Here is a 22,791-nt window from a genome sequence, read left to right as displayed (position 1 = left end):
TTCAAGTCTGCTAGCAAATCCGCTGCCTTGTAGATCTTTCCACAAACATCCACTAAATCCAAATCATCATCAACCTTGGCTTTGCCTTTCTTGGTTGCCTTGGATGAATTGGGTGTCTTGGCTCCCTTGGATGACTTGGGTGTCATGGCTCCCTTCTTTAATGTAACTGTAGGAAGAGGCTGAGAAGGAGCATGACACCTTAGTTCGGTGATTATGGCAAACTCCTTGATGCCAAAACAAACTGCCATGCCGCAGTAGTTTATCCATATCTCATCAGTTTGCTGCAAATAATTCTTCGTTTGAGAAGACCATACACAATGGTCATTTGAAACCTTGCATTGTTGTCCTCAAGCAAATCTAGATACATGCTAAAACATGTGGCCCTGAAGAAATCCTCCAAGTCCTCCTCCTGAAATATCTTCCTAAAGTAATCAAAGGGCTTGCCCATGACTGATTTTACAACAAGATCACCATTCAAATCACCTAGTTTATCCATCGGCATCTGCACACGGAACTTCTCAATACTGAAAGTTTTGACAACTTCATCAGTGGAAGGTCTGTCAATATCAGTCCCAATAGAAGAATCAACAGCCCCGGTCGCCGACCTTTCAAAAGATGCAATTTTATCCTCTTCATTGTCATCATTATTTACATCATGTTCTTCTTCTTCTTCTTCTTCTTCTTCTTCTTCTTCTTCTTCTTCTTCTTCTTCTTCTTCTTCTTCTTCTTCTTCTTGATCTTCTTCACTTTCTTGGCTAGAAACTCCTACTTGAGAGGTTTCCCGTTCAGCAGTTTGTTCAGAAAGAATATTTGCCTGTTCAGCAAGATCATCTAATGATGCCCCCTTAGCTCTTTTACTAACTGTATATGATTCCTCCCATTTTCTTTTTCGTGAAGACATTTTATCTGCACACAAGAGATAAGCAAAAACACTTTCAATTGATTTGTGCACCATTTAAAGTAAATAAATAATGAATTTTTACAACAGCTGAAGCATATGTTGCAACAAGTGTGTAATATATTGGAACAACTCCATCATATGTTCCAACAACTTCATAAGTTGTTGCAACAGATTATACATCTGTTGGAAAATATCAATACAGTTGCTGCATCTTCCTCATCAACTGTATTGATTAATTCCAGCAAATGGATAATCTGTTACAACAACTGGTAAAGTTGTTGGAACATATGATTGAGTTGTTCCAACAGACTAATCTGTTAGAAACCATTAGAACAGTTGTTGCAGCTTCCTCAGCAACCGTTTTAACAATTTTCAACAGATTTTAAATCTGTTTCAACAACATATTCACTTGCTGCAACAACCTCAGCAACTGGTTGGATTTTTACTAACAGATTAGAAATCTATTGCAATAGATTACTCAGCTGTTGGGTAAAAACCAAAAAACAAAAAGCCAAGGCCCATTTTCCTAAGCCTGACAAGGACAACAATAGGACAACAACATCTATTTCACTATCAGGGTGCAAAATCAGTGTATTACAAACACACAACAGTAAAAAATTGAACAAAATACACAACATTGCATAGACACCCTGCCCATGTTCTTCCTCTTCTTTTTTAATCAAAATTAGTTATTTTCGTACTTTTATTTCAAAACCCTAACTTTTGAACCAGAAAAAACATTTGTTTCAATACAAACACACAACTATCACAAGTTAAACAAAATAAACCAACCTCAACTGTCAAACAAGTGCTGAAGTTGCTGCAACAACTTACTCAGCTGTTGGAAAAAATCCAAAAAAAATTCAAACCCTTTTTTCGAAACCCCAAGGAGAACAAGAACACAAACAGTACCAAAAACCATAATTTCACAACCACATACACTATTTAACAACACAGAAACCCCAACAAGTGGAACAAATAGAGCAAATACGGGTTTTGTCAAGCCCAACAAGCCCTTTTTTCGAACTCCTACGGAGAACGAGAACACAAACAACACCAAAAACCAGAATTTCACAACCACACACACTATTTACAAACACACAAACCCCAACAACTCGAACAAATACAGCAAATAAGGATTTCTCAAGCATTGAACAACAAAATAAACAACATTGCAGACAAACCCATGTTATTCTTCTTCTTCTCTGACCAAAATCATCATTTTCTCACTTTGATTTCAAAACCCTAACTTTAAAAGAAGAAAAAGTTGTGCGATTTTACCTGAGAGAAATGGAGAGCAGCAGTTCGTTTTTGAGTCGGCTTTTCAAGAGGTTGAAGACGGTTTCAAGAAGCACATTTAGCAGTTGAGATTAGTTCGTGGGTTTGAAGTTGAAAGTTTGAATGAGCAGTTGAGATCAGTTCGTGTTTTGAATGAAGTTCGTGTGGTGGACCGATGTTCAGTTTGAAATAAATGGGGGGTTGGATTAAATGGTTTGGGGTCTTTTTTGTATTTTATAAAATATTAACAAGTTTGGAAAAATACATTTTCAACCCCAATTTTATTAATCCCAAATTTAATTGGATTTTGACTTGATGTGGTCCCTACAAGTCACCTCTAGTAATTTCCAAACTTAAAAGTCACCTTCACTTAAATTTTTGAACTTACAAAGGAAAAGTAGTCATGACTATTGGCGTGTGCGTTGATAACCCCAATTTGTTTACGTTTGACAATTTATTCCTTACCTTTTGTTGAGTTAATTCTCTGCATAATCAACCAAACTTGAGAATTGACTCAAAGTATCACTTTTGTTTGTTTATTGTAGGACAACAAAGACCCTATTTGGATGGGCTTATAACTTTTGGCTTATTTTATCATTTTAGCTTAAAAACTAATATACGTACCCGCGCGATGCGCGGTCAGTTGATAAACGCAATCATAAATATATAGGTTTATTGAACAATTCAAGATTTAGTTTGTTGTAAAATGATATTGTAAAGTTTACTTGAGAGAATGTTAACATATTTAGCACCTTGACAGGTTATAATAGTTAATACTTACCCCCTGTTTGGATGGTGGTTTCTCGTGGTTCATTAATGTATGATTTTCTATGAAACCATGTTTGTTTCCATTGTTCTTAAAATTATGTGGTATGGTGTTGTATACCCGTGGTTCATTCCATGGTTATATAACCATGAAAAGTCCCAATTTTTGAAACCATCGATTTGGTGGTTTTTTCGTGGTTATGTATTTCATTTCTCCATTATACCCCACCTTCCACCATCCACCCCACCCTACCTCCACTTTACCACTCACCCCACCCCACCCCTGCCCCACCTTACTACTTACCCCACCCCACCCCACCCCTCGCCACTCACCCCTGCCCTACCACCTACCCCACCCCCAACTACCCCACTCCTTTGCCACCCACCCCACCACCCACTACTCCTCACCACCGCCCAACCCCTGTCACACCTCGAACCATGGCCTGGGCGTAACACGACAATCGGGCCTTGCTTGCATGTGTCCGAGCGAACCTCATGGCTTGCTTGTCAACATGGGCATCAAAACAATATAATCTATATGATGTAATTTAAATGAATCATGAAAATGTAATTTGCGGAATAAAGTCTTGAAATTATCTCGTAGCATGAAATATCGTGAAAACATAACAGTCTACAAACATGAAAGCATAACTGACTCTGTGGACTAACATCTGTCTATGAAACCTCTAAAACATGTCTGAATACTAACTACCAGGACATGGCCCTAGACTATCATAAACAGAATACTAATGCAGACTCCATGTTGAACCCCGAGAGGAGTGGGGCTCACTAATAAGCTGATAACTGAAGTGATCCTACTGCGCAAGTGTATGCTCCTGAAAACCGGTATCCGCACCGTGAAGTGCAGGCCCCGGGCAAAAGGGACGTTAGTACATGGTGAATAGTGCTAGTATGTAAAACCTGCTGAAATGAAGAACATGGCACAACATAGGTATAAAACATGAACTGAAACTGAATGTAACTTGAACATGAGCATGAAACGTGAGTAAAGTCTGAAAACAGTAAATCAATGGAAATACATGTATATAAGACTGCTTGTAACGTGGGGAATGCTATAGTATAATCGACAACATGATCTGGTACTTGCGTCCTACCAGGAGAACACTCACACCTTGCCAGAGATATGAGATTTAAGTAATAATAAGCATGTAAGGATCCAAACTGCATAATGAAGGTGTTGCCTCCTTGCTGACAACCCTTATCCTATGGTGGCAACGTAGTTTCAGGCTATCTGAGCCTTCTCGGTTAACTAAGCAATTCCCAAAAAACATGAACATGATATAGTTGGCTAAGAAGCCCATGATTTTCGTGAAATAACTTGTAATCATGATTTCACGAAATAACTTGTAACACGGTTTCATGAAATATCTTGCAATATGGTTTCTTGAGATAAGTTGTCAAAGTCTTGCAAACATGTTCTTGATTCATGAGTAATAACAATAGTTCATAATTATATATATAATTGACTTGAAAACATGCTTGTAACTTGCTACATAAAATCATAAATCTTCATATAAACATAATGAGAACACATGAGGAAGAATTCATGATTCATGGATTAAGCTAGGGTTCCTAATAACCGTAATGGAAGATTATGAATACAATAACGAATATAGATACAACATTCATGTACATAAATACATAAGTACGGGCTACCAATATGTTGAGTTTAATGCCCTAGGATTTGAACTTCATGGATATCAAGAAACGGAGCATGGGGAAGAACGTAGAGATTCCCACATGTGGATGGAAGTTCTACATACCTTAATTGCCCCAAAACATGAATTAAAGACTTGAGTTTTGGAGAAGATTTCCTAAATCTTGATTCTTGAACCTTGAGATAGGTTTTCTTGGAAACCCTAGTTTAGGAATGATGATTTCTTGTTTAGATTACAAGGATATGTATAATAATTGAGTTGGAATAATTAGAGTAGGCTTACCTTGGTGTTCTTGATGATGGAGGAGGGTAGGAGGTCGTTCTAGGGCTTGAAGGAATGAAAAATAATGATGTGAACTGATACGGACGAGTATATACTGTTCTGGAAAATTAAAATTTCCGCCCAGTTCAATACTGGCCGTATTTTGAAATACGGGCCGTATTTTGAAATACGGTCTGCACTACGTCTCTTCAGTAAAATGGCCATAACTCTTTGCACAGATGTCCGTTTGACCCCCATAATATACCGTTGGAAAGGTATTTCAAAGCTCTACAACTTTCATCAAGCAAGTTTTCCCAAATTCCAAATATGTTTTGAAATACCGTATTTAACCATTTGACATCCAAATGCCAAATTCCAGAATGCTCAGAAATCCTTGGTACCAATTTACGACTTGAATTACGGCCCGTATACTGAAATACGGTCACTGTTCATGGGCGTAAACCCCCATCTTACAACTGAATAGGGAAATTCCAATTCCCACATTCTTTATCTGATTTTCTAAGTCTAGGATCATGATCAAAGCTTACGTTAAAGGTACGAGGTGTTACAACCCCATCCCACAACAACTCACCCCCACCCTCATCCCACACCACCCACCTCACACCACCCACCCCTTCACCACCCCCACCCACTATCGTTCACCACCACCCACCCCTCTACTACCCCCACCCACTTCCCCTCACCATCACCCAACCCCACCCCCACAACCACTCACCCCTACCCTACCACCAACTACCCCCACTCTCATCCCATAACCACCCCTCCACCACCCCCACCCACTACCTACTTATTTTTTAAAGTTCCTATTTTATTCTTTACCTGAGTTTTATTAATATATATAAATTAATTTCTAATTAAGAGTTAAGGGTATTTTAGTAAGCTTACAAGTTATTATACAGTATCATACAGTCAAACTAAAAAATACAAATGTTATTAAACCACAACAAACGATACAGTCTATCCAAACATTGTGTTCATTAATACAGTACAATACAATACAACACCATACTGTACCATACCATACTGTACATTAATGAACCACGGGAAACAACCATCCAAACAGAGGGTTATAAAAAACAAACCAATATTTTAGCCACTATATCATGTAAAGGCCGTATTGGTTTATTATTGATACGGTGGCTTATAATCTACAATGATTAAGGAATCGCCTTAAGAAAATAGTTTGCAATACATAGTATCAATGAATCATCCCGAATAGCGTAAGCTACACATTCACTCATTTTTAAAATCTAAAATCATGTTTTATTTAGTTAGCTATCTTCTCGAACCAAGAAATACTCTAGGTATTTTTTTTGGTGAAAGAATATTTACATTCTTAAGAGCCATTTTCTTAAAGCAAAGTGTAGTTCAAGACCGCCTTTGCAGTTTTTATATCAATGCTCTGCACAATCTTTGAAATATTTCACCGCTTTATTATAAGATGTCCTTCAAAAGACACAAGATATTCTTGAATTGGAAATAAAGAATATTTTTTACACGAAGAGCAAAAGTATGTATGAGTACTTCGTAAATACAGATGCACAACTATGAGTACTTCTTTATGCAGATGCTATTTGGGCATTGGTTTGCATTGTTCAATTCTTTGTGTATGAATGGCTAATATGCCAAGAACCAACCTTTTCAAAATCACTATGGACAATTGGCTTGACAAGTAAGTCGCAAGGGCACAAGCAATGAGCTGTATTGGAATTTCATAAGCACTTCCTTTTAGAGGCAGATCCAGGATTTTGTGGGTTCCCAAAAAAAAATTTTAACCCTAAGTTTTTCTTGTTTATCACCTTTTTTTTTTTTTTTTGTTTCAAATTTGATTTGAAATGTTGAAATTTGGGTAAAAGTAATATTTTATTAGCTGATTTCTTTTTTAATTGACTTTGTTATGTTTTTTTTTTCAAAAAAAAAAGAGAAAAAAATATGAAAATACAGTAGCAGTTTTCTGCCTTCTGCGTTCTGCTTTTAAGAATTGAATTTAAAAAAAAAAGAATCTAGCGGGGAATCATTCTCGCATCTGCTGCGCAAAGTCCACTCTAGGAGTCCCTTCCTTTGCCATCGAACAAGCCACCTATTTAGTTGTGGGTTCCAATTTGCAGATACTTATACTCTTCATATATTTTCAATATAATTATAGTATCTAAGGTGACGGGTCCATAAAAACCTTTCACACCCGCACATGTGGCTGAATATAGTTAGAAGTTCACACACCTTGGAAAAATCCATCCTGTATCCCTGACTTGCCAACTTGATCGCTTGTCTTATTTACCCTTTTCTTAGCGGGTGGTTTATGTCTGGTCCTTTCGAGTCGCCTGACCTGGGCTGATGGCGCTTCGTAACGGCTTGTCTGGAGTACAGCGGCTCTCTAAGGCTTCGATGTACTAGTACCTGTCACCAAAACATCGTGAAGGATTCAGTGAACGTCTTGAAACTTAGTAAGACAAGACAATCCACTGAATGGTTGTTGGCTCTACCGGAGGAGTCTGAAATCAACAACGTGTAACTGCTTGGGCATTGAGTCTTCCGCTGCTTGAGGAAGTATGTGAGAGGATCGATGTTGAGCAGAAGTGGGGTTAAAGCATCCAACAACGCATCCCCCTTTACTCCCCTGCTTCCTTTGGTACAAATTAATAAAATAAGACTGATAAAAATTAAAGGAATAATATATTTTGGAACAAAAGTTGCATGCTAGCACAACTGACTTGTCAATCCTCTGGCCGAATTCATTTATAGTTAGTAACTGAAGATTTCTTAATTCTTCTGAGCGGTGGAAAAACATGATAAAATACCCATATGCAATTAGCAAGAAAATAAATAGGCATCTGCATTCCAAACCTACTGCCATATTTTCCAGGGACGCAATTTCTATAGATTCTAACAGCAACTACGTTCCAACATAATTAGTCCGTGTAACGATTTACTGTGTAAAGTTGATATGCAATAGAGAGTATTTTTAGATTAAGAATAATCTCCAAATATAAGAAGCCTTAATATTTACATGTTGTCCATAAACGATAAGCACTGGAACCTATGCAACTGGTCTATACGAAAACATCTCGTTAAAAATATATTAATTGCTTGAAATAAAACAGAAAAGCTGATATTTGACTCAATATATCTTCCTCAAGTCATCAGAAATACAAGTCATATTCGAGATACAGATGCAAAATCATTTAAGCTACAATTAAAATTAAGTGGTGAAATAACTATAAACTTCACAAAGTATTTGGTACTTGAAATTTTGAACAACTAAGTGATGTTCAAACAATGACACAACGATTAAAAAATCATAAAAGTAAATAGCAGAAATGTTACTATTATATATAAGAGCCAATATGGGACTCTTTGTAGTCCTCACATTATGTTTTGTCCTATAATGTTGCGCCACATGGCGGATTTTATCGTACATATTTTTACTTTTGCTCTCTTTCATAGCCATGCCACGTGGGCCTTTGAAATTTGACCATGTCTTTTTTTTTAATCTCCTGTTTTTCCTTATTAAATTATTCATTCCATTCGTTTTTACGTCATATTAAAAACATATTTTTACATGTCTATTTTAGCAAATCACGAAAGATTTAATAATTCTTCCTATATTACCGTTATCATTAAGTAACTTTATAGAGTATTAGTAGTCAAACTTAAATTTTAATTAGAATATTTTACTCATAATAAATAATTTCTTAAGGGAAGTGTCAAGTCAACAAGAGACAAGTAAAAAAGAATCAAGGGTGTGCCTTTAACATTATTTGTTATAATAAATATTGCTAAAATTTATGCAACTTTGGAGTCAGAACATTTATTAGATCTTACTACTTAGTACCCCATATTCTACTCTTTGGGTGTGTTTGTGAAGGAAAATATTATTTTAAAAATGTTTTTCAGCAAAACAAGTGTGTTCTTACTTATTTTCTTGTGTTCCGTATGTAAGCAAAATGTTTTATCCTAAAATCAATTGTATATAATCTAGACAAGTGTGAAAATTAAAGTTAATTTGGGAAGAATAGATATCATAGATATTTAGAAGAGTTTATAGAAAGTTATATTGTAATATCTTTGATATATATACTTAGGAAATGTCTAGAAATTCTAGACACTTAGATATTTGTAGTTGAGGGTAGAATTAGCTAGATCCTTCTGTATCTAGAATAATATGAAGATTTTCTAGAGTAGTGGTAGGAGGTAAAGATGACTAGATTTTCTATTGGATGTATCTAGAAGTATTTCTAGAACCATCCCTACACAAGTATAAATAGGGGTGGCCTTAGTCATTTGTTACCAACTCAATTGTAAGTCATTCAAACTAATTCAAGAAAGTCTTCTTCAACCAAATTCTCCTTTACATAACTTCCTCTTCTTTAGTTGAATCTTCTGATCTTAGTAACGATCTTGGGCTAGCAGAAGGTTTCCCCGATTTATTTTTCTTCTGCTATATTTCTCTACAACAAATACTATGGGAGGTGGGGTGGGGTTGGGGATGTGGTGGGTGGTGATGATGGGGCCTGTGAGAGTGGGGTATTGAAGATGAGGTGTATTGGAGGGCAGGAAAGACACAATAAATGTGGAATGTTATTTGTGGAACTTAATTTTCCTACTTCCACTAATGAAGTCATTTTCCTCATTTTTAATGATCTTATTTTCCTAGAGAAAATGTTTTTAAAAAATTTTGACCAGCCCAACATAAAAAAATTGAAATACATTTTCTAAAAAACCCCCAAAAATTTTCTCCATAGCAAACACATTTGTTTTAAACCTCCAAAATTTTGCTTCTTTAGTGTAAAGAATATTGTGTCCCTTTGTATTTGCTAATTCTCCTTCAAAACTTCCTTCCTCATAAATAATTTGTTCTAAAAAATTATTCAATTATGACTAAAAAACTTTAATAATTATGAAGACTTACCAACAAAATATGATTAACGTGCCATTAAACTAAATTAATTATACAATAGAAAAATGTGATATAAATTATATTTTTATAATTGAATTTACTATGTTTTCATCATGAGTTCTCGTAAACTAGAGCCCGAGCCTCATGCAACTAGTTTACTCAAATAAAGCTGAAGCAATTCTAGAAATCAGAAAAATGTATTGCAAATACGTGATGATTCCACCATCTCTTGTAGCAATTATAGCAACATAACCTTTATTATGGCCTCTGCGGATATCTGCAGTAAAGATTTTACACCTAGGTGAGACCTGCCAAGTCAATCAATTGTCACGATGCTCCTCAAAATTTGGTTGAACCAATAGGAAATGAAAGATATAAACAAATATAAATGAACAATCATTGCAGTGGCTCTATGCTTTGATGCTCCATGAAATGTCTATCCTGCAAAAATAGATCACAAGTACGGTAGAACGACATATCTTCTATAAATTATTAAGAAGAAGAAAGTCAGCCCTGAGATTTTTCGCCAAGCATTTGGCAATGTAGGTTAAAATATCAATTTGGCTGTTAAATAGAGTTAAAACTTTCTAGATAACCTCTTTCCCTCCTTAATCTTCCTCTTCCTTGGTCTAGCAAAGTTATTGTAGTATACAACTCTACTATCAGTGAAACCCTTTTACCTGCTTAACACCTTTCACACACTTGGTCAGAAAATACCAAACCAATAGTTTAACTGGGAAAACTTCTGATGAGTCAATTTTCACAAAAGCTTTGCTGTATTCTCTAGAAAATTGTTGTCATCTCCACGCACTAAGTACCTATAAGGATCATAGCTGTTGCTGCACCTTTTGTTACCATGCCACGAAAACATAAATTTAGCACTAATATAAATACAAAATTGAGCTTCAATACCATAAATAAGAAATACGATAAATCTAATAAAAGAATACTCACTCGATGTAATATGTAGAAAATTGCGAAATTTGGCTGAACAAAAAAAAAATGCAAGCTTTCGAAGAAACATTAGTATCTTGTCTTGACAATTGAAGCGCACAAATTCTTAGCGAGATACAAATAAATAGAACAAAAACATAATACAAATACAACAACTGAAGAGTTAAGAGTTTATTGAAAGAAAGAAGTAAACCTAAAAGACTACTCACTCCATTGTAATAGGCTGTTGTAAAATTTTACTGGACCTAAAAGTACTATAACCTTTTCAAACAGAGATGAATATATCGAATTAACATTTGGTTCGTACTAAATGGAATACAAATAACAGTGAATTACAAAAATTATAATTGCACTAAACAATTGCCAAGTGATGAATGACCAGGAAAACAAAACCACTGGAACGTATATTAGTCTATAGCTAGAGATACTGATATGTATCCATAAATTGTGATATGTATCCATAAATTGAGATTTGAACGAATCTCCATCTTTCAATTCAAGTAAAGGCTAGTATCGTTTCTAAAGGAAGGAGGGAAAGATAATTCCCAAAGTAAATGAGCTTAACTTTCTTGTCAACTTTAGGATTTGCTTTCAAGAGAACTTCCTAAAAATTGTCAAAGACAGAAAAACCGCAATCCCAGTTAATGAAAACAGAACATGAATATGTCCAGCAAATTACAATTTCATGTAGAGTAAGTGCGCAAGAAAAGTCCAGAAGAGAAAACTAATCATTTCTTGCTTTCTTGATCCTCCGTTGGCCGTTGCTACAAAAGCGGCATCTACTTTTCAAAAGAGTATTATTAACTCACTTCTAATAGAGCACTGTCAATATTTGCTGTTATAACTTTCCATATGAATCTGCCCTGCAATCCGTTGCCATCAAGTTATAGCCTTTGGGGCTCATCACCCATTGCTTCCGCAAATTACTACTACTTCACCAAATGTACTTCTTGTCGTGTTGTCTCCACTGTCTTGGCAATCTAATCCTGGACAACCCGCTTATTTTCCGACAACTGTGTCTTATACTATACATGGAAAGATGCATATCTCTAAAATCTATCAAGACTATCTCTATTGCCGCTGAGTAGGTGTTTTATTCAAATATGTGTCCTAGAAAATTACTAAGACAAAAAGCCAAAGAATTTAATACCTCAAGCGTAGATGAACCAACCATAGCATCAAGAGCGCACATCTTAGAATCTCATTATATTATGCATTGTTATTTGAGTTGTCACTATTATAAGTAAACAAAAATGACAATTCCAAAATCAAGATCAGAGGATAACATAGGACAGTTACCCTCTTCATTTATTCATAACAAAAGTCCATTTTATCGCCCCTTAAACATAACCTTTACCATCTTGTTTCGTCTAGTTACACAATTTAAACAAAAACAACAAAGGATACATGCTTCAACTACTCTAAAAGGTTTAGCCTCTAGTCTGGTGAGCAGTCACAGCTTTAGAATAGTATACATTCAGAAAGCTGCTAGTTAAAAGATATTATGGTTCTTAATCGTATTATAACTATTTTCCTTTATATCTCTCTAATATAAGGAATCTTTCCAAGATCCAAATGAGTCTTAAGCTCCAACATGGATGGTTTTGTCTTGTACTAGTTCATGTCATTATTACACAGAAAGAGAAGAGAATGTCAACCTTTCATGTAAACTGTTAAACCATCTACCATATACAAAGATAAGCTATTATTAGAGACATTTTACCTTGTCAATGTTTTCCATCGTAACACCTTAACTTCTGAAACCTGGGATTTTCACCCTGGCAAGTTTGCTATTTTCCTCAGGATGTTCAGCACAATACTGCATATGCTCCTTCAACTTGGGGCTGCACTTAAGAGAGTACTGCAATTAGATGGCTCAACAGAAAGTTCTTCCTTCACATGCCACTAAAGTAAGAATTTAATACTCCCTTTGTTTCAATTTATGTGAACCCATTTCCTTATTAGGCTGTGTAAAAAAAATGATCTCTTTCTATATTTGGAAACAATTTACCTTTATGCAATGATTTATAGTCACACAAAATATATGTGACTCATTTTACACGACAAGTTTAAAAGTCTTCCCTACTTTCTTAAATTCCGTGCCCAGTCAAATGGGTTCACATAAATTGAAACGGAGGGAGTATTAAATTCCCCGAATTTCTTGTTCAGGCTATTTGGAGGAGCTGTCGCGGTCTTCCCATCCCTGTGTTTTGACCCAAAATCATCCTTAACATGCTCCAAAAAGGCTATTGGAACTTGTCTTCCAACTGACTCCTCAGCAACCACATAGCCCTTGCTCTTCCCTCTGATAGAAGAAATGTACTCCGAAGAATATTCATATTTTCCTCTTGGCACCAACCGATGAGCTTTCGAACAAACAGCAAAACATATAGTCAGTGAAAAAACCAGTTTATAGCCAAAGCATACTATGCTTTCAGGAAAATAATTCTTTTATATGAAACATCCTTCACTGGATCTGGAAGATTAGTATTAAGAAAAAGGTTATAGTTAATTGATTTGGTGTAAACAATGGGTGTAGATAAATGTTTACCGCTGAAACAGAGGTTGAAGCTATTTCTTGGCAGAAATAAATTGAAATCATGACACAACTTTCTCTGCAAGTTCATCTATGGTGTTGAAGTTCCAAAAGAAATCAATTCTTTGATAAGTCAACTGTATCCACAAAGCAGTACTCATGATAGAGCCATTTAACAAAGTCATCATGAAATAATACTTTGACACTAACATTATAGCTTCAATAAGAATTGCTTACACTTTATGTAGGACCGAAATTTTCAAGAAGGCAGGCACATTATTTTCACTACCGCTACAGATACAATTTGTTCAATTTCCACTTTACGTAACACCCGTAAGCAGTTCAACTCATGTCATAAGAAATTGATTCACATTTTAACTACTTGTATAGATGGAGTTCTTAGGCATATTGTTTATTACTTATTATAAGCTCTCTGATAGTAAGAAACTATAGCTATTTGACGAGTCAGTTGATGGAAATTCATTTCAACGAATGAAATGTAAAATTATTGCACTATAGTTAGCAAATATGAAACAGACCACATGCTCTGGCCTTGGTACTTTGAGTTTATGAATTTTCATTCTAAAGATGGTAAAAATCACACCTCTTCATCTACTGTCTTTGAACTTTCAGCATAGACCATTGCATGATCCTGCAACTGCTTTCTTATTCACTATTTTTACACTAGACATCAGGTTTGTTACCAAGACTTGTGGCAGAGAATCTGAAGCCCCTATTTTCAAACTTGAATTCTTAATTCCCAGACATTTTCAAGCTTGAGAGCGCAGAGTCTGAACATGTGAGCCATCTTCTGTATATGAAAGAAACGGAAAGAAAAATTCCTGAACTTTGAGTAAGAATTCAGAAATCTGAGCGGTTTTATGCAAACTGATGACCGGTTATCCCGGCCTAATGAGTTCTCTGAAGCATGCATATTATCTCTAAAACCGCTTAGAACGTGGGTAATGTCGTGGTTCTATCTCAGTTCAAGAGTCCGAGAAGTGTGTTATTTGAAGAGTCCAAATTTTTTAAAATTGATCAATTTTAAATCCAGACACAGAAACTTGTTAGTTAAATACGTGGGTTTTTCCTGCTTTTGCCACATCACAACTAAACTGTTGTTAAAAATTTCAATTACTTGCTTTCAACATAACATGTGGCGTTTGCTAATTCTGCCACTTGGCTTTAGGAGAGGGCTTTTTCCTCTTCTTTTAATAATACTAGTATCCGTACCCGTGCGATGCGCGGTCGATGTCAAATGAAATTAATCGTGATAAATTATTACTCAAATTTATTCTAAATATGCTTCTAAGCACTTCAATATTTAAAATAAAATTTTATGGAGATCATTTATTTCATCTTGATAAGTCAATTTTTAGTTCCTTTTTTTTTTTTTTTTTTTTTTTGGCTCGGTCAAGTAATACTCCTCCTAAGCTCATCCACCATGGATGGGCACATTTTTTTTTTTTAAAGTGATCCGGCTTTTAAGTTCAAAAGAGAAGTGTGAAATCTAGTTTTTTAGCTACTTTTTTTCAGAAATATTATTTTTAATTAGGGTCGAATTAGGACAGACACCGATCAAACTAAAGGTATTAAGCATATCAACCTTTTTGTTCCGGAGATAATTGCATTTTGATTAATTACCCGTTCCAATTCATATTCATATTCTTTGAAAAGGATATATACAAATATATAAGGCTTTCCAAATTATTATAATTCCTAACTTAATTCCACTTTATAGTAGAAATAATTTTTTATCTTTCAATTTAACAAAAAATACAATATGTTCTATTTAGAAAGTTTATATGTCAAATTAAATTTTGGGTAAAAACACATTTTATTCAAAAATAAACTACACTCGTTTTATTATCGTGTTCATCAATATTGTCCAAAAATTGTCATGTGATTTTTAATAATTTATCGCTAGTTAAATATCACTTTCCCCTATATATAAGCTTTATTAGATCTCCTTAGAATTAACCAATATGTTTATCACATATTTCTTGACATAGAAAAGCAGGAAAAAAATTATATTCCATTGAATAGAAAATAAATATTTTTAAGCTAATTAATTAGAAAAAATTGAACCTACATTCTTCTAACTGCAGCAAAGAAACAAAACACAAATTACTTAGATAAGATATATTGATCAACTTTAGTAATATTATTTATGTGTTTGTACACAGAAATTATGTTGAAGTCTGTTATCATACATATTCACCAAAAAACAAAATTCCTCTATCATTACTTTAATTTCTTTTTTTGAAGTTCAAATAATGCTGGTCCCCTTTTTTTTTTTTTTTGTTGATAATTAGGCATTTCATTAATCACCAAAATAATAATTACAAAACAAAGCTAGATTGATCAAAATTGCTAAGGCACTGCCTTCTCACAGTAACTACAAAATTAGAAGATGTATTTATCTAAAAATGACCTATTTGCTGTAGGGGCTCATACTACACAAACATGCATTCTTTTGGCAATAGTATCCCCAGGAACCTCCTTGTGCTCAAAGACTCTTGTGTTTCTCTCCATCAAAGATGGACTATAATTATGAAACTCAAAGAACGAACTTGCAGTGAGAAAAAATATAACGGATACTATACATATTCATCATTAAATATTGTAATATTCTTTCCTTATATACTACACATGTGATTTCTCTTCAACTCCTATAAAATTCACTATACAACACTTGTTCTCTCATTCGTTGCCTGCATATCTTTGAGAGGAAGTATATGTTCCTTCTTTATGATGATATCCTTGCATTTTTTTTTTGTCAAAAATCTAAGATTTACTTGTTCTTGAAACTCCTCTTTGTTGTTTTTTCTTGCATAAAATGACAAATTCAGTACTAAACTTGTGAAGAGCGTTAAAGATGATAAAAGGTCAATGCACGAACTGTACGGATTGGCCTCAAGTAGCTAATAGATCGAGAACATTTTCTCAACTATTTTTATCCAACAGATTTTTGGAAACCTGAAAAGAAAAAAGAAAAGCAAGAATTCAAAAATAAAGAAGTCTGATTAAAAAGAAAAATGATATACAGTAAATACATTGTATAAAGCAAGCTTTAAAATATAATGGTGAATTAAGAAAAGAACACCTAACCTTGTAAGTTTCTTGGTAATAAAATAAAAAAAATGTGAATAAAGGATTTCACTAAATTAAATTGGATAGTCATGTCAAAAAAAAAAAATTCTATTAGATCTAAAACAATTACCTACGACAAAATTTTCAATTTCTTAAATGCCTTCTTAATGCATTATAAGAAGAAGTACATTTTTATTCATTCTTGTGGTAACACATAGTTATGTTCCTTTTGAGTTGGTTTGAAACAATTATCTATTATCACTACAAAAGAATTATTTCGTTTATCTACCCTCATTTGTTGTAGCATACTTAATTATAATTTAATACTAAAATTTTCAAGCTATAAAGAAAATTATCCATTCAACTTACTTGTAACACTGCAAAATGTATATGCTAAGAAAATTTTCATTGTTAGTCCAAGAAAACAGACCACAACTCGAAAAGATTACCTTTTTATTTGAAAACATCATAAAAATCTAAGCTCAATGATAAAAATAAAAATAAAAGGTATACGAACAAAAAGTTTAGATTTTTTCTACTCTTTGTAAGTATTAGGACAGAAACAATACGTGAGGTGGAAAATATTTTGACATTTTCATAAAATTTCAAAGCCATTTCAAATAAAAGGTAATAGAAGGGAGATGTTTTCAGTTTTCAGTTTCTTGATTCATCACCTCTTCGAGGTACATTTCCTTTGCATTGACTTCCGTATATATAGTTGAACTTGAGCATTTCACGAACCAATAGGAGACTTGCATTTCATTTCTCAAAAGAAAACAATTTCACCAAAAGTAATAGTTAAGAAAGTGAGACATAAAAAGAAATAAGGATTCATTTGATAAGTGTTCTTAAAATAGTGCACAGAGCCAATGATAATAATAGCTCTTCCCTCTAAAACTTGATAAGCATAATTACTAAAAACTAATAATCAACAACAAAAAGAGAGAAAAGAAACAACTCTGAAAAGATTGTGTTGTTGATGAAGTATATATAAGAGGTTAGAAGTTGGAACTTCACTCCAACTCAAATTCATCTAAATTCAAATTCAAAACCATACCAAACAATAAGCTAATAGGTACAGGATCTTTTTTTTTGCCTTTTTAAAAAAACACAACGTATACTTAAAAGATAGACTCCAAGATCCTTAATACTTATCTTTTACTCCTAAATATGACTACTATAAAATATAATGCCACTAAGGACTTCTTTATTTTTTAATTGCTATTCCTAAAATTATCTAAATGAACTTTTTGTTTGTTTGTTTTAAGTTCTAGTCTATTGCTCCGAAGTTTATTATTATTCAATACTATATTATCAAATAATATATTTCTTACTTCATAAAAATATTTCCTTGTTGTTTTTCAACTTATATTTGCTCGTGAAAATTCTTTCTTTGCATTAAGTTATCAATTAGCTATTTTTTTAGTATTATTATTAAGTTTTATTTATTAATTCAAAATAATGGATTTCAAGTATGCAAAGTGAAATTTAACTACTTTGCAACTTCTATGCCTCTTCTTGAATGGCATAAACTGTACACTTATCAACAACTTTTGTAGTAAAATTAATTCTCTAATATTTATTCAATAATTTTAAATTTGAATTGATCGTGTTATCTTTCAAATCTAAAAATGATACCTTTACAAATTCAAAAAGTTTATCTTTCAATGATAAGCTTAATTTAATATATATATATATATATATATATATATATATATATATATATATATATATATATATTAGTGAAGCTATGATGGATAACTACTACACCTAAAAAATATCATATTCAAAGTACATATGGATTCTGCTTTATCCTTTAATTTAAATTTCAAAAGGTTTATCATCCAATTCAAGTTTTAAAATCTTTTAAGTTCAATTTAAATTATTAGTTATACTACAAAAAAAAATAGCGTTTAGCGACGGACGTATTCCGTCGCTAATCAGCATATATCTGTCGCTAAACATGTGTTGCGACAGATTAGCAACGGAAAGTCGTCTGTTACGATTTTGCGCGTTGCTAACCTCTTAGCGACGGAAAAATGAAATCCGTAGCAAACTTAGCGACAGAGTAGCGACGTATGAGATCCGTTCCACATTATAGCAACGAAATATTTTGTCGCTATTTTTATGAATTTCGTGGCTAATTTCATATTTCATTTCGTCGTTTTAGTAAATTAGCGACGAAAATCTTTGTCGCTAATCTGTTGCAAAATATTTGAATTATTTATGCCCGACATTTAGTGACAATACAATGTTTGTCGTCGTCCGTAGCCTACTGTTTCCCTCTAGCAACGACCAAAATCCGTCGCAAATCTGTCACAAATATTTTTGTTCTAAAAATCTTTTTATTTATTTATTTTAAATACACCTGTTGAAACATACCAAATATAAATTAACAAATACCCTTAAAAATAACTGACATTCACATAAAATAAAATTTACAAAAAAGATTCAAAATAGATATCGAAATCCTCATCGTTAAGTCCAAAACACCGACAAGGCCAAGCTATCAACTACCAAAAGAACCCATATCCGTCAAGTATTGTTAGTGCATAATTTTGTTATTTCCAACAAAAAAATAGATAACATAAAAAACAAATGCATGGGTGAAGGACTACGATCATCATCAGAAACTAAAGGATCAACATCGTCAACGTTAGCAGTAGTAGGAGGCACTATGGGTGTCACAATTGATGGATTTTCAATAGGAATATTTGGATGATGTGATGGTGAAGAAATCACTCCGCGTGCCTTCTCAATAAATAAAGGAAGCAAGCGTTCAGTCAGTGTAGGAATCAATCGCATCACTAACTCCTCCATATTTTCTGTCGGTGCTGATTTAGACGTTGAAGGTGGTGCTGATGCTGAAGCATTAAATCCAGAATTGACGCTAAGATTCGGCCCATAATAACTTTGTGCTTGAGATCCAAGACCATATATTCTTCTCTTCCTTGTTCCCCCAGCAGCTTCGTAATATGCTTCACATTGATCAATATCAGTCTGAGACTGTGATTTTTCCCGTAATATTTCTTGATATCTTTCCTGTAATAAGTAGTGAAATTAAAACCTCAAGAATACTAACCATTCAATTTTACCAAATAAAAAGAGAAATGAATTCCAATGATAAGGGAGCAGATATTTATCCATTTTTTGTTGGAAGTCTCATGATGACCAACAAAAAAGAGTTTCATACAACTTGGATATAAGGGATCATATATACACTGTCTCATAGTCAAGTAACAGAACATGAAAATAAAGACAATTAGAGTTCCTAAACAACACATAAAAGGACAATTTCAGGCTATTTCCCATTCATTCACTCACTGTCCATTCTCACATGAACAAGCAGTCTACAGTCAAGATTTACCTAATCCATTGCAGGCTACTCTTTAACTTCTTTACACAATACCATTAAAACACAATAAGGGAATTATTAGTATCTGAAGGAGCATATTCAAATCTAACTTATAAAGTGAAGTGAGGCAGTTGTTATTACATAATACCATCAGATGTGTTTTCTGTTAAAAGTGCAGAGAGAGAGAGAGAGAGAGAGAGAGAGAGAGAGAGAGAGAGAGAGAGAGAGAGAGAGAGAGAGAGAGAGAGAGAGAGAGAGAGAGAGAGAGAGAGAGAGTTGTGTGGGAGAGAAATTTACATCTGCTAGGTGAACTTCACCACCAGAACTTTTGGAAGTGTTGTACAGATATGGTGCTGCTACTGGAAATGCAGAGAAATATGGAAATAACACAAGTCACAGAAGCAGTTCCTTTGTCATTTTTTTATCAACAAATGCTAACTATCATTTCATTATACAAGTTCTTAGTTTTTATAGTTATTTTCTTACCAATTTGTAGTATCAACTAAAGTCGTCATATAAGGCTTAAGTTTTTCATTAGCTTAATTCTGAAATTATAAAATTTTGAACTTACATGGACAGCTCGGGCACGCTCATCAACAAAAGATTCTCCATCATATGGACGTGCAAATGTACCTCACCTGGTGTTGGATCTCGATCCTTTTCAACAACCTATGCAAAAGTTACTCATTTCAGAAAATTAGCAACATAATTTTTTTGTATTTTTGTGTAAAAATGAGATTGAAAATAACATATAAGAAAATACTAGTCCCTGTTGATATCCTTTAATCATTGAAATAAACCTGTTTATTCATAACTTAGCTTAAAATAAGTAACTTGTCAAGGACGAGGAATGTACAAAGAATTAATAGAAGCTAATAGAAGACTTCATTTGAGAATAATATAGCATCATACTTAAGATTAACCAGCAAACTAACTACTTCATTATTTTTTCAAAATATATTCATTTGTGTAGTGTAATCTTGTTTAAATTTGTGTTATACTACCCTCTCTAACAGAAATCATTTATCTTCTTGTTAACTTTTTGTTAAATTTCTGTAGATCAATGATGACAAAATCAAGTTGATCATGAATTCAAGAAAGCAAGAAGCTGGTGGACATGACACCACCAATAGTAAAATATTTTCAAAAACTACTCCATAAAGTTCTTCAAGGCAGCCATGACACTACTAAAAAAACAGCGTTTCCTAATAATTCAGTCACAAAAGACAAAAGTAATATCCTAAAAGAAATCAGCTGTGTGAGTCCCAGCAGTCCATTTACTTTGCTTCAATGGAAAAACACCAGTAGTACCCAAAAGTGGCAAAACATAACTAAAACATGTAACAATCCCAGCTGAAAAAAGTGCTTTAGGAAATGTCTTTTGAGGCTGTCCAGCTAAAGTACTAGCATTATCCCAAAAATTCAAGTTCCAAAAAAGGGTATTAAAAAACAAGTTCCAATCTGTTTTAACACACTTAAACTCAACCATCTACTAGGATCAATCTTTGGAACAGAAAACAATGTAATTAACCAAAAGGGACAAAGGGAAAGTACACCAAGAACAACAACAGTATAACCAACAATAGACAAACCTAAATAATTCAAGAAAGACAACAACATAGTAATCAAGTAAATAGCAATATACCTAAACCAGAATCAAGAACTGGAAAAACCAACTTGAAAAACCAATTTTCAAGTGGTATTTTTCAAGTAGTAAATAAAAAATATTTAAGAGCGTATGAAAAAATATATACTTACAAGTCTCTTGCGATGCTCCCCAATGCAGATAGAGCCACCTGTGTGAGTCCCAGCAGCAACTTCTTTCCCTCCACAACGATTCTTTCCATTTATTTCTGATTTTTCAACACACTTAGGATCCACCCAAAGTTGCAACCAATGTTCCCATACATTATCAGAAACATAATCTGGCTTAATCCTTTTTTGTTTACTTTTGCTAATGAAATTCCTATACTTTGTTGCTGCCTTAGTATTCCAATGTTTACAGATGTGCAGGGATAGCATCTTTAGTGACCGGTTTTTTGCTGAAAACAATGCAAGCATCAATATATTATATTACAAGAAACATTGTTGAATTCCAATATATTATATTACAAGGATCAATATATTATATGCAAGGATCAATAAACAGACCTGACGCTTGAACTAATAGCGTACCTAGAGTTTGAACTTGGTTTATAGGATCTGGCCCACCTGTAGAACTCGTACCACCTTGTTGAGGACTAACTGTGGTGGGAATGGGAATGGTAGGCATATTTGCACGACCTGTAGAATCACCCCTAAATGAGGACTTTCCAACACCACCTCTCGACCTCTGCCTCGAGCCATATCTACGAAAAAATGTGGACATGAGGAAATTAAACTAACCATCAGTAAAAAAGTAACCAGTAAAATGCAAGCAGGCTGCTAGTAAAGAGGTTTTTATACCATCATGTTCAAATCCTAATGGAAAAGAAACACACAGTGGAAGTGAAATTTTCGTGAAATTTCCAAATTGATTTTTCAAGTCTATGACTAACCAGCTTTTACTCTTTATTCAGGAAAACAATCATTTTATTAGGAGCAAATCAAGGTTCGGATCGGGTCGTCGGGGTAATTCTCTGTCACAAGATCTAACGTACAATGGAACAAAAACACAAATGTCACCGAAAGGGTAAAAACATAAGAAAGATGATGACAAATTCAGAAAATATTCAACTCTTATTATTGATTTTGTCGTCATATAACTGCAGGAGATGAACATAAAAAGTTTAATTCTGAAAGGAGTTTCAAAGTCAGCTTGTCGAATCAAATTCAGCAATAAGAGACAATATATAAATGCATGCTTTATTTGGAAGAGAACACTGTACATCAATGATTACAACTGGTGGAACCTACATGGATGCCTTCTCAGGAGGTGTTGTTAGTGCAGGTTCAGGAAACTTCTTCTCCAGTGCCTGTGTGATGACATCTGAATCCAGAACCTATTTTTCATCAAGCTTAATAAGTGGAACTTTACCTTCAGGGCTTATCTTCAAAAACCTAGGTAAGTAA

General features: G+C 33.9%; 1 protein-coding gene and 1 long non-coding RNA gene across 2 annotated transcripts; both read right to left on the bottom strand.

The window, feature by feature from the left end:
- Positions 1-9,863: 9,863 nt before the first annotated feature.
- Positions 9,864-14,311, bottom strand: LOC132627209 (uncharacterized). Its single transcript, XR_009577804.1, has 2 exons — positions 13,897-14,311; positions 9,864-13,122 (listed from the first exon to the last, which is right to left on the bottom strand). It is a non-coding gene; the product is annotated as an uncharacterized LOC132627209 (long non-coding RNA).
- Positions 14,312-18,732: 4,421 nt separating this feature from the next.
- On the bottom strand, positions 18,733-21,894 carry LOC132622253 (uncharacterized). Its single transcript, XM_060336831.1, has 3 exons — positions 21,499-21,894; positions 20,312-20,409; positions 18,733-19,427 (listed from the first exon to the last, which is right to left on the bottom strand). Exons 1-3 carry the CDS (start codon positions 21,799-21,801, stop codon positions 19,193-19,195), a joined length of 636 nt encoding a protein of 211 aa, XP_060192814.1. The 5' UTR covers positions 21,802-21,894; the 3' UTR covers positions 18,733-19,192.
- Between the last annotated feature and the right edge of the window lie 897 nt (positions 21,895-22,791).

The sequence above is a fragment of the Lycium barbarum genome, chromosome 2 (genome assembly GCF_019175385.1).
Source record: "Lycium barbarum isolate Lr01 chromosome 2, ASM1917538v2, whole genome shotgun sequence".
NCBI classification, from domain to species: Eukaryota; Viridiplantae; Streptophyta; class Magnoliopsida; order Solanales; family Solanaceae; genus Lycium; species Lycium barbarum.
The sequence above is the reverse complement of the archived record's forward strand: the minus strand, read 5'-3'. Positions and strand labels throughout refer to the sequence as shown.

Coding starts and splice junctions, on each gene's coding strand:
- LOC132622253 (XM_060336831.1), bottom strand. CDS start 21,801: ATGCTTGCATTGTTTTCAGCAAAAAACCGGTCACTAAAGATGCTATCC. Junction 20,410..21,498: donor GGGAGCATCGCAAGAGACTT/GTAAGTATATAT, acceptor ACTTTTGCATAG/GTTGTTGAAAAGGATCGAGA. Junction 19,428..20,311: donor AGCGTGCCCGAGCTGTCCAT/GTAAGTTCAAAA, acceptor TACTTATTACAG/GAAAGATATCAAGAAATATT.